Source organism: Odontesthes bonariensis, chromosome 1 (assembly GCF_027942865.1).
Source record: "Odontesthes bonariensis isolate fOdoBon6 chromosome 1, fOdoBon6.hap1, whole genome shotgun sequence".
Classification (NCBI taxonomy): domain Eukaryota; kingdom Metazoa; phylum Chordata; class Actinopteri; order Atheriniformes; family Atherinopsidae; genus Odontesthes; species Odontesthes bonariensis.
In genome coordinates, this window is record NC_134506.1 from 36,613,235 (window position 1) to 36,625,542 (window position 12,308).

The 12,308-nt window shown below is 40.9% G+C and overlaps 1 protein-coding gene across 13 annotated transcripts in view; it reads left to right on the top strand.

Moving 5' to 3' along the window:
- The window catches only part of neo1a (neogenin 1a), a 169,201-nt gene that overhangs the window by 79,637 nt on the left and 77,256 nt on the right, over positions 1–12,308 (top strand). For all 13 annotated transcript variants that reach the window (XM_075465941.1, XM_075465986.1, XM_075466020.1 and 10 more), the window contains exons 3-4: positions 7,025–7,300; positions 8,424–8,574. In XM_075465941.1, the coding sequence (XP_075322056.1) occupies positions 7,025–7,300; positions 8,424–8,574 (427 nt within the window). The remainder of the gene's footprint in view (positions 1–7,024; positions 7,301–8,423; positions 8,575–12,308) is intronic.

The window sequence follows — 12,308 nt, forward strand, 5'->3', positions numbered from 1 at the left end:
TTTTCAAGTAGGAGCTGTTTTCTTCTGCAGAACTCTGTGAGCATTTAGACCAAACGCTGCTTGTGCTTCGAAACCCAGAGAAGTTTATTGAACTCTGGATATTTGGTCACTGAGGTAAAACTTTTTAATTTTGTGGTATGCATTACAGTCAGAAACTGTATTTGCAAGATGGATGCTGTGGAAAGGGAAGTTATTGAGGAAGTGAAATTTAAAAAGCATCTGTCATGAAATACTAAGTCAATGAATATTTCCAGTAGGTTGTTATGGGTGCCGTTAGGTGGATTCATTCCCTCTGATCAGGGATCCGTAAGATAATTCGATAGATATGAAGCCTCAAAGATATTCTTGTCCCATTAAATTTTTAGTATTACACTCCAACTACACCCTCTTGGTCGTTAAGGTACTTTATGGCCACTTATGTCTACAAAACTACCAAAGATGAAGACGGCCAATTATGGAGTTCAAGCCTTCGAAGGGTGGTTTACAAACTATCGGATGACTCCGCAGTGGCTATGTCCATGTCATCTGAGTACTTTACATCAAAAGACATTTCAGCTGCTGCTTGTTAACTTTTTCTATGTGACAAATGGCAGTGCAGTAATATGTTTTTGCAGTCCAAACGATGATATTACACGTTTAAAACATTTTTAATTGCCAGTTAAATGGACACTTCTCATACAATCGGGATGTTTTTGCTGCTGTTCTGACAGTTTTCGATCACATAGGATCTATCGGGGATGGCTACTCGCTGGTGATTCATAGTTCATCCTCGCAGCTCATAAGTACATGAAGTATATAATATGAATGAGACTTCATCAAATTGAATTCTTCATTGATGTCCGTGTGCATGCCTTCTAAATTGCATGATTCTTACCTAAAGTGATGAAACTTTCAAATTCAATCGAATCATCACTTGTGCTACAGCTGGCCTTAAAGATCGACAGGACTGAATAATTTACAGCACGGAAATGTATTTAGAGCTTCCTCTCAAAATCGTTACATCTAGTGGAATTTTTGTTTTTTGTTCTGTTCACCCAGAATTCAGGCTCTCATTGCCCCTAATTGAATGCCTTCACACTCCTCTAATTTACGTTCCTTCTGGGGTTGGAGCAGTCACTTCACTCAGAAATGAAATAATTTTATTTTTTTTTATAGAATCGACAAACACCATTTGGCTCTGTCTGGTATTGTGAAATTCATAAATACACAAACAATGGAGCTGTGATTATATATCTTTGTGTGCCTGTGTCACAATACAAAGAAATGTGTTGATAATAGCGGAAAAAAAGGCTGTTATTGTACCATTTGGATGGGTTTTCACGACACACACACTCACTGCATACACATTTGTAACAGTCAGTGCATTTCGGAATTTTTGGTTATAAAGAAAGGATTAATTTACTTTTTGAGTCTACCCACTTTCCTTCAGCCAGAGTTGTGTACTTCATTTTCAGGTATTGATTCCCTACATTTCCCTGGAGAATGGGTGCAAATTTGTTGAATTCAGAGAGGGGAAAAATAAAGTGTTGTTAAGAGTCGCATTCTGGTCTACTCTTTTCCTTTGTGATTTATTTCTTCCTGAATGTTCATGGCTGCTAAATGTCAAATCCAGAGAGTGGACCTTTTGCTTTGACATTAATGGACAGGCAAGAAAAACCACAAACATTCACGACTGATCTACAGATGTTTTTAACCATTTCATTTAATTTCAGCTGTGCTAAATGTCATCTGCTCTAGGTTTTGTATAGCCGCTTTCGGACTGTAGGAACCTTTGGCAGTTCTAATAACCTTTTAATCCGCGGGGCTGTTTTTTCCAGTGTTCGGACATACAGGAACTCGGGGGTATCTCCCTCAGTTCCTATAACTATTTAGCTCCTTCTCCGAGGTCGGGTCTTTTCGGGGTTCTATAGAACACATCTGACGGAGGTGTTTGGTGGTCGGTAGCTACGCCCCATGTCATGCTATCACGACTGAAATGTTTCCTCATAGGACACAGACACAACCTGCGGATGTTTAATAAGTTAAACTTACACTGGTCCTTTGGCTCTGCTCTCCTTTCTTCCTTCATGAAATGAAAAAGTATCTCCTGACTCTCTCTGTGAGCTTTTCCAGCCTCGATGTTAGACGCCCGATGTGATAGTCCATGATTAATATCACCATCATGCAGACCATGAACACGGTGGCCTCCCCGCTCTCCATATTAGCTTCTTTGTTGTGTTTTTCTTCTCTCCTTATTTTTACCGGGTTTCGCTTTGTTTTGTTTTGTTGTTGAATGTGGCGCTAAATGGCTAACGGCTAACACGTCACGCAGACGGCTGCGCGCGGCGCATCAGTCCCGACCTGGTCCCGACTCATGTGTGAATGCAGACTGAAACAGTTCCGCTGGGGAAGGACAGTTATCAGAACGAAATTCGTGTAGGACAGTTCTGATAACTGCGTTCTTAGAACGGCTCTGTCCGAAAGCGGCTAATGTTAGAATGAATCATTACCATTAGGTGTGCCAACACCAACTATCATCTCGGAAATATTGCTTTCAAGTTGAGCTGCATTTCAAATATACATCTTTTCTTTTTTTTTTTTTTTTTTTTTTCTTGTGCAAAACAGCCTAATGATAGCTGAGCAGAGTCCAGCACAAGGAAACAAACACGCTCAGACCTTGCAGCATATGTTACAATATGCTGGGTTTATCTAATATCCTCTCATGCCCTGAGGCATGACTTTCCCAACATTTGTTCAATGCGTTGCTTTGTGTCTGTGTCTTGACTCCTTTGAACATGTTAGCTAAACTTAAAGTTTGCCAATTTTAGCAGTTTCTCTTAGTGTCTTCTGCCAAATAAGAATTAAATGAGACTGCTGTTCTGCAGCACAGTTCAGGGCTCTTAGTGTTTGGCATTAGGGATTGTGACATTATTTTCCTCATTATCTGCTGCTATAAAGATTTAGCATTTTGTATGTGTAGTCTTCCTTGTGAGTTAAGGCGCCAGTGTTTAGTCTCCGCTGTATCAGAAATGAATTAACAATGATTTGGAGTGTAATAGCAAACATGAATTTTTGTTATTTTTTGACACATAATTTAGAGTTGATAGAGATTAGGCGTAGATTTGACTATTAATATTTACATAAAAAGCATTGATAAATTAGTCTGTGCCTCAAATACGTGCATGGTTTATTTCCCTCTAATTAGTCAAGTAGGGTATTCTGTATGCTAATGGGAAGTGATAAATTAGGGGTTAAAATCAGCCTCTCAAACGAACGTAATGTATTCCAGTTAGATGTTATCTTTTCAGTATCTTTGGTGGCTTGGAAAATACGAGCTGTCTCCATAGCGTCAAATCTTTCTTCTTTTTACATGACTGTTTTTTTGTTATTATCTTTTTTTTTTCCACTCCAATTTTTTCCAGCAGAAAAGGGATTAATTCATGTTCCCAGTGCAGATCTGGTACATTGTCAGATATGGCAACGAAGCCCCCGTGTACACTTTCAAAACTGTAAGCCACTTCCAGGTTTTTCCTTAATTACCTAAACTGACTCTGCTAGAAAAATATGTAACATTGAGCACAAATGTGTTTTTGATCCAAGGTGAAAGGCATCCTTCCTGCTGTTAGTTACTACTTGGTTGAATCCCAAGGGAAATCCTTAAAGCCGCCTGCATATTCCATTAAGCTGCTCATTTTTATTCTGTACCTGATTTTAATTAAGAATAGTTGGAACCTAACTGTGGGATTTAAGGGTATGTCTGTCTGTGTGTGTGTGGTTGCCCATGGTGTTTCTCTGAGGCTGGTTATACAGTCGTTATGCTGGTTGGTTGCTCTTTGCAGCACGTTTTTTTTCCTCTTTCTTTTTTCTAATCTTCATTTGGTGATAGACACATTCACTCATTAGCATTCATATGATCATAAACACTGCAGGCAGAGGCTAGCAGATGATGTAGGGGTTTGGGGAATCTAACTAACCACTAATTCCACATATTGGTGCCATCAGCATTGAGTTAGCCACTTTATTTTCTATGAAAATACACTTTGTAGGCACAAAGATGTCAGTGGAGTCACATTTAGCTCTTTTTTTCTGCAGTTTGAAATGAGAAAAAGAGCAGCGCTCTGTTCGACTAAAGTCTGTCCTTGCATTTTGACCAGCGAGACATTATTGGTCTTCTGGAGTCATTTGGCTTCATCACTCTGTGGTAATAAGAGTTGAGATTGGCAGTACAGCACTTCTGTTCAATAGATGGTGCTGAGCAAGGATGTGGAAAATGAAGCTCCCACCCAGTCGATTTAAATGGAGAATTGTGATTAATTGGAATCGATGATGTTGGCTTCAGCGCTCCTCTCTTCCCATCTTCAGCGCCCTGCCTTGACCCATGCTAAACGCGTGTATGTACAGTTTAGCACATAACGCACAAGCACGAGCACACACGTGTCCATGACAGTAAAGCCATCCACTTCATTATAATTAGCTGTTACAAAATGATGTAGCAAAATGAAGCCCGTCTCTTTGGCTTCCACATGCACTCATTCACACACACACACACACACACACACACACACACACACACACACACACACACACACACACACGATCACACACTGAAGACACAACAAACTGATGAGCTCAGCCTGGAGAGACGTGATGAGGCGGGAGGAACAAAGAGTTTGTCGATTTGAAACTGGAAACACAGCAAAGTAACTGCAGACTAAGTCACAAAGTGCTCAGAATGATGTGAACCGACGGTGTGAGGGAACGTCCTTCACTCCCCTCTCTGTGAAGGTTCAACTCCGCTGAAGCATCATTTTCTTGTAAAATCTCCAGAATACTTTTAGAGGGCTGGTCTATGCCATTCTCAGGTACATCAAATTATAAGCTTTTATACGCAGTCTTACAAAAAACAGATTTTTGAAATGTCATATATCTTTATAGAATGGATTTGAGCACTGTGTGAAGAGCACTACCTAAAATTAACCTGGTTTAATGAATAAATGCCCATATTTCTTTATCATATTGTTGTGGCTTGAGAATATACTAAGACTGCTGCATTGTTTAGTGGTATCAGCTGAGCTAATAACACTTTGCATTATATTGTGTCAAAAAAACTAAAGAAGAAGCTTGAGAATTCCATGAATTCCATTTGATTTGTCATTTAGGGCTTCAGATATTGAACAAAAATGTCATTGGCATTTATTGAGGACAGCGAAACTTGCTGATGCAGAGATATGTGGGAGCAAATGAAATGATTAAACAAATTAAACAACAAAAGTCTATTGAAAAGTACCTTTTATTGGTGAACATCATTCTTTCTGGAGCCAGAATATTTCCATCCGACTGATATTGTTTCTTTTGGCTGTCATATCTACTTCTTCTGTGTTTTATTCCTTGTTCTTTGTTCATTCTGCTGTGCTTACACGGAGCCGACATGTCATCCACAAGCAACAAAGTGAATTAAATTAATTCAGTCCATCCAAGAACCCATAAGATCAAAGTAAATTGTATTACACTCAGGGGAAATTCTCGCATAGATGAAAAATGAGAGCGCTTCAAGTTCTACGTTTGTCTCAGCAATAAATAAAAAAAAGAAGTTCCAGCTTGTAGAACTCAGTTCTTTTCCAAAAACATTGTGTTGTCACTGAAATGGTATATTATGTCGCATCGTACCATACATACAATAAGAAGCATATTCACAGGCATAGACTATTATCTATTTGATTGATTAGTTAAATCTTTATGTAAACCGATTCCTCCATCTGCACAATAAACATTTATCATAAATAAGGTTTTAATTCAACAAAGAGCTTGAATGAATCTAATCTAAATGATTCAGATTATTCTTTTTTTCTTCTCTGGCATGATTATACAGCAGGTGATTGGCAGTTCTGACACAAAAATATCAGTACTGGCATCAGCTAAGCCCATATTAGCTGAACTGCGGTGCTGAGATATATACAGAGAAGCTGTGCACATCCACCTGGGACAAGCCTGAGTGTGTAGCTGTTGGAGTCTTATCTAAAAGTGTGATTTACCCTGGAGCCACACTAGGCAGGGGCTTGGAAGACATGTCTGTTGCAGAAGGGGGGCAGATGCCAAATCATCACTCAGCAAGTCCTCAGCATCACTTCTTGCATAAAAGCAGACAAAGTTGCATTTGCAAACAGATAAACACACTTTTGTTTTTCTTTCATCCTCATGCTTTTATTCAGTCATTTCTCCTTCACACACACACGTTACCAAGGAGACAACCACAGTCTGCCCAAAAACTCAAGAGGCCCTCCATGGTAATAGCACAGCTTGATATAGTTTTAATGTTAGCTGTAGTGGCCTTTTTACCTTTTGAAAACAACAACTCTTCCTTCTGCTTGCTCATAAACCCAAGAATATCCTCCGCAGTTTACGTATTGTAAGTCGCTTTTAATTGAAGCCATTGTGTGCGATTGTTTCAAAAGAAGCAGCCCGTGAGTGTTGGTTTCAGATCGATGGCTTCAGACGCAGGAAATAATTATTTTGTGTTGAGATGAAAGTCAGGATACAGCAGCACAAACAGCCTGTGGATCCAGCCTTTTTTAATTAGGGCCGTGTGTCTCCTGCTCTGCGTGGCAAATTAACATCCACCATCGAGGATAAGTACTTGTGCTAAACAAGTGTGTGTGGCGGGTGGTTTGTTTGATCATTTGTGTGCAAGAGGTTGGGGTAGATTGGGGTCGACGTTTTGACTCCTGATAGCAAGATGTTGATTTCAGAATGCTGTATGCTGTATTTTATAGCTGCTTAAGATGCTGCGTCAAGGTCTGGGATCCATCTATTCATTCTGCCAATTGACTACATGGTACTCTAAAATTTAAAGTTAAATTGAGTGAATATTAAACAGGCTTACTGGTACCAGATGCCTTCACTTTACTCTAAAAAAAAAAATCCATGGGTTTTTACAAAAGCAAATATTCTGAATAATTTCGTAATTTCTCTCATCTGTTCATGACTTTTACTTAGACATTTAAATAAGTTATTGGCATTTTACATCTTTGTCTTGCTCTTCTTCCAGGGATGCCCAGGTTCGGCAGCCAACCGGCGCCAGCCACCGTGCATCTAGGTGACAGTCAAGTAATGGCATGTGAGGTCAACTCAGACCTGGTGCCCTTCGCCCGCTGGGAGAAAGATCGACAGTCGCTGGAGCTGAGCACCAGGCTGATACAGCTGCCCAGCGGAGCTCTGGTTATCAGCAATGCCTCGGAGGCTGACGCTGGCCTCTACCGCTGTCTGGTGGAAAATGTGGGCTCTTCCAAGTCCAGTGATGAGGCCCAGCTTCAGACGCTACCAGGTAATGTCAAAACTTGAAATGATATCCAATATGACTCGATATCTGAGTCCTCTTTTTTAATCACAATATGTGTGGTTTTGGAGTCCATGTGAATGATTTAGGACTTTTTGGACACTGTTGTGTTGGCAGCTCTGACTGCCAACTGAAGAGATTTATCCTGCTGATCCTCAGTGGTTACCTGTTACAGACATTTCCACATCCTCAATGAAAAGTTTTTAGGGCGTTGATCCTATTTGTGCAGTAAATTGAAATTAATGCATTGTCCAGTGCATCATTTAATTACAGAGATATGCAGTGTCTTCTCAGGGTTAATAATTACCTTCCAACATGAAGAGACCTGTCTGACTGGAGTGAAAAATAGTTGAATGCCAAAAGGAGTGGGCCAATTCCCAGTTGCTCTATCAGTGATACAACAGTAACTCAGTTGTAGCACAAAAGGAGGCTGAATTCCATTGTGGCAGGGTCTCATCTTGCCCCTCGAGAAGTTTTATTTACTGAGTTGTTAAGCGCCAGGCTCCTGCCAGCACCGAGAAGATATTAGAGGCCGTAAATCAGACTTCAACAAGACCCCAGCGGGGTCCTCATCCTCTGTATGCCTCTTCCACGGATGTGTTGGAGAGGCAATGGTTGGGAGCCTACAGGAGAAAAACTCATAAAGCTGTCTGAGGAAATGGAAAGAGAATTAGTTTGGATGGAACCAGATGTTGAAACTACACAAACACATTTATGATTAGAAAGCCACAACAAATCAGACAGAGTATTGTGTATTGTATTGTGTACAGTGCAACGCGAGTATTTCCAGTGAGAGACAATAATAAAATAATAAAAGTTTTTTTAGAGTTAAATGATGATGAAAAAAAGTTGCTGCCGGCTTTTGTATGTGTTCGACCACTTTGACTTATGCTATTCCGGATGCTGCCCCACCATTTAGTTCCAGCTGGGGCAGAGCACTGAGCTGTGCCATTAATTATCAAACCATTCATGCTTTGGGTGTCAGAAGTTGCTGCCCACTACACATGCCTTCTTTTGATGGATGACTCCTGTAACACAGTTGGTTGAACTTAACTCCCCACCCTTAACTTCAGCTTTAACCCTGACCTTTTTTTTTTTCCTCCTACCTAAGAAATTGGAGAAGAGAGGAAGCTGGAGTTCCTGGTGCAGCCTGTTTCTGTGGCAAAGGTGATGGGTGCCAGTGTTTTGCTACCATGTGCGGTCACAGCTTATCCTACGCCACACATCCGTTGGATGTTTGGAGACAAGCTCCTGGAAGAAAGGTATGAGCATGAACTCTGGCTGCAGGTTTTTTATTTTATTTATTATTTTCTGTTTGATTCATTTTCTTTTCTGAAGGAATAAAAAAGACATATTGAAGGCTTTCTCGGGGGCATCTCTTTTCTCGCACTCATGTAGAAGCTGCTGTTGCCCTTCAAACCCACTTTTCACAATCTCTTGATACCTAAACAAGCCAATAACAGCTGACAGTTTTTGCAAAGCCATACACCACTATGCTCAGCTTTCCCTAGTTTATACTCATCCCCAGCTTTGACAAGCAGCAGAGACTGTAATGTACTGCTTCTATGCATCCGGTGGCTCTGGCCCTGAAAACTAAACTGTTATTCCTGACGCTTGCTCCTGAGGGTGTTAATGCTTTCCTGCCACTGTTGCCCAGAGAGCCCCAAAGGGGGAGACCTGGTTGTGCCAACGGAGCCACTTCCTTTGGGAGACCAGTCTGCTGGGTCGCAAGCTGAGAGGAGGTTCACAAATAAAGAGCCGAGGCAGACTGTCACAGCGCCTGTGCTCTCACCTCTCCGGCTCTCATTAGCTCAGGCAACGCAGCTCAAACTCCTCAGAGAGAATTGCACTGGACGTGGGAAATTTGATTCTCACCAATTAAGAAAGCACTTTGTTTACCCGACCCCTTTGTGCCGGTCCTGCAGTATAATAACGCAGCAACTTGTAGGGTCAACAGAACATAGCTAAAATAGAGCTAATTTATCTCAATCTAGCTCAGTATGGGATTTCTGCCTTAAGTGAAATTAAATGTAAGGTCACCACATTGTTAACCACAAAGCTCCAGTGTAGTGTGAGCGAGAATGTCATTAGCCCGTCGAGCCGATAGTTCGAAGCACAGCTCCACATCTCAAGTTAAAGGTCTGTAATGTAGTAGAATCGTCTGCGAGTGTTCTGACCTCCAAAGGGAGCCGGCTGAAATGCTACTTATTAAGCTACCTTGTATTAATTAGAAAATAATATCCAGCATGAATACCCACCTGCCCCCTGGGTTTCAGAGTTGGTAATTAGCAAGCATACTGAGCAATCGGGGAAGGGTGATATTGAAGAGGACCCCAATGCTCCTGCCTTCAGAGCTGAAACAGATTGTGTGGTAAATACATTTCCAACACAGTCCTCTGATTTTCATACGACATTGACAATTAGAAAGAAATGCAGTGGAATTGTCATTTTTTTTCTCCTTGAGTCTCCTTTCTCTCTTAGGCATTAGATCAGAGGAAGAAGAGCTGCCGTCAATTTAAAATGAGTGTGTCACCGCAGTGGAAGGGAGGTAGAAAGCGGAATCTGTAAAGAGTGTCTAATTGGTCTTTGGCGCACAGCACAGATCATGAAAGTGGGGAGACTGAAGCTGCATACATGAGATGAAGGTGGATGGAAACGTGTCGGGGACACCGGCTTAAAGCAGGGTGACTCACTGACAGCAGGGATTGGCACATTAAGCCCCTGCTGTTGATGCTTCAACTTGGTTGGGTTTCTTGTTTTCTTTCTGAGTGCGAGTTCACAAGGAAACAGCATCCCACTGGTTATCTGCAAACATGAAGAAAACAGTCGACTCTGTGGAAGTGCAACACTTGAGTGGTTTTACAAGATGTTGATTGTTGGCAGTCTACATTTGAAGTAGTTCTTTGCCAGTCATTCCACTCAACACCTCAGTGTTTTGGTGTTTAATGGAATCTTTCTCCGCCTTTTGGCTGCAGTTGCTCTGCTTTGTGTTGTGCAGCTGGTCCGACCATGCGAGCACGTTCAGCAGAAAGAGATGTACGAGTGGATTCAAGGACTCAAACTTCAGTTTTGGCTTTTGCCCGTTTTGTTTGAAAAGTACCTGGATAGTAGCCTGCGTAACGGAGCAGGATTTACCTGCCAATGTTTGCAATGTTCCTTTGGCTCTGATTCAGTGTTACCGGTATATTCAGTTGGGGTCGATGGATAATCACGATTGCACTCCAGCTGCAAATATGCTCAACTGTGCCTGTACCAGAGCCATTTCTGTCCGGTTTGCTTCTTTGCACACCAAATGACATTTTCCTTTAAACCATACATGATTACAAGATGTAATATTTGATGAAGCAGTTGTTTTTGGTAACATTAGATAGTCATATAACTTTACATTTTCTTTTGTGCTCTGGTGGGGAGACTTTTAAAAAACAATGTTTCAGTCTGTTTGATGAATAAACAGAAGGTTTGTAGTCCAATTAATTTAGAGTTCGAAGTTTGTTTCATTCCAACTCTGTTGTTAGACTTGTATCAAGGGTCTTTGTTGTGGCTGCATTCCTTTTTTTTAATAAGAAGAAGGTGGTACATAGTAATGAAAGGAGATAGAAGTCTAATAGTGACATCATTGGCAAAGTATTTTGTACTTGTTAAGGATTCTCATTTCATGAACTAAGAATTTTTTTATGAAACTCCTCATCGAAGCTCATCTAATCCCAAACCAGTTGAAGTAACATTTAAACAAATCCAGATTTAACATTTAAACAGGTTAAATCACAATAAGTGGGATCTAAAGCTAGAGCTCTGCTGCAGAGTGACTTCAAGTGTTTTATTTATTTACATTTTAATATGACACTTTTAAGGATATAGTTAAAAACACAGTGCTATTCTTTAAAGGTCTTTTAACAATGTACCGTATGAATAATGTCTTTCATAAACTGGATTTATGTCTCATATCCTTGTAGACTCTCATTATTATGCCATCCATAATCTGTTAGACAGAAATTACTCTTTTGTTTGGAACACTTTTCTGTTTTGTCAGTTTGATCATGTATTGTTCAAGGAAAGACTAGAAAGACGAGGAAAACGGCCTCGCTTCTCCTCCAACTGAACACGGAAGAAAACAAGCTATTGTCGAAGCTGGTGCTCCTTATTTGTTGGCTTGGAATTTTATCCGATGGATCCTTGTATCGTTTTAAACATGCAGCATCGTGCAGCTTAGAGATTTTGATTGAATGATTTATGTTGCCGTCTCTATCACTCAAGGGTTTATTCTGCTGTGGGGTGCAGTTTATGTATTCATCAATGTCTGGATCCTTGCCTCAAATTAATTTAGGCTCTGATCAGGTCTATTGCCAAGGACACCAACCTCACCATTTATTTAGATTAGGCTCAGCAACACCGAGTTATTCAGTTAACATGTTTTCTTAGCAAGTACCCTGTATGTCATTGATAGCATCCCCTGGTACATGTATGCATGGAGAAATAGGCCTTTATATTTCTTCTCTGTGCTGGTCCTGATGACACACATGAAAAGGACAGTCATCTTTTGTTCTAGGGAGTATCACCTAATAGAATTCCCCAGCAGTCAATAAAATGGATGAATTATGCATGACGGCCAGCAATGGGGGATTGACAGAGCATGTAAATCAACCCTCTTCCAAAGCCTCCAAGTTGTCTGTCTTCTCTCCTGCTTGTCTTCTCGCACTCATTTAAATACGATTGTGTATATTACATTTACTTTGGCATGAAGAGAGAGGAGCTTGGTGTGCGAGATTTGTTCACAGAAGGACTGCACCGCAACCCTGTCGCGTAAGTCTGGCATATAAAACCACATCTTACCCTCCTGGCTTGGTTGTTTCCAGGTGAGACTATACACTCATATAAATGCAGAACCGTGCTTCTGTTCATGGGAAGTCTTTGTTTGTGTGCGCTGTCACGGGAGACCAGAGCAACACGGAGAAAAGGAAAAATGGCTCTTTACTCAGTTGCTCATGCAGCGGTTTAA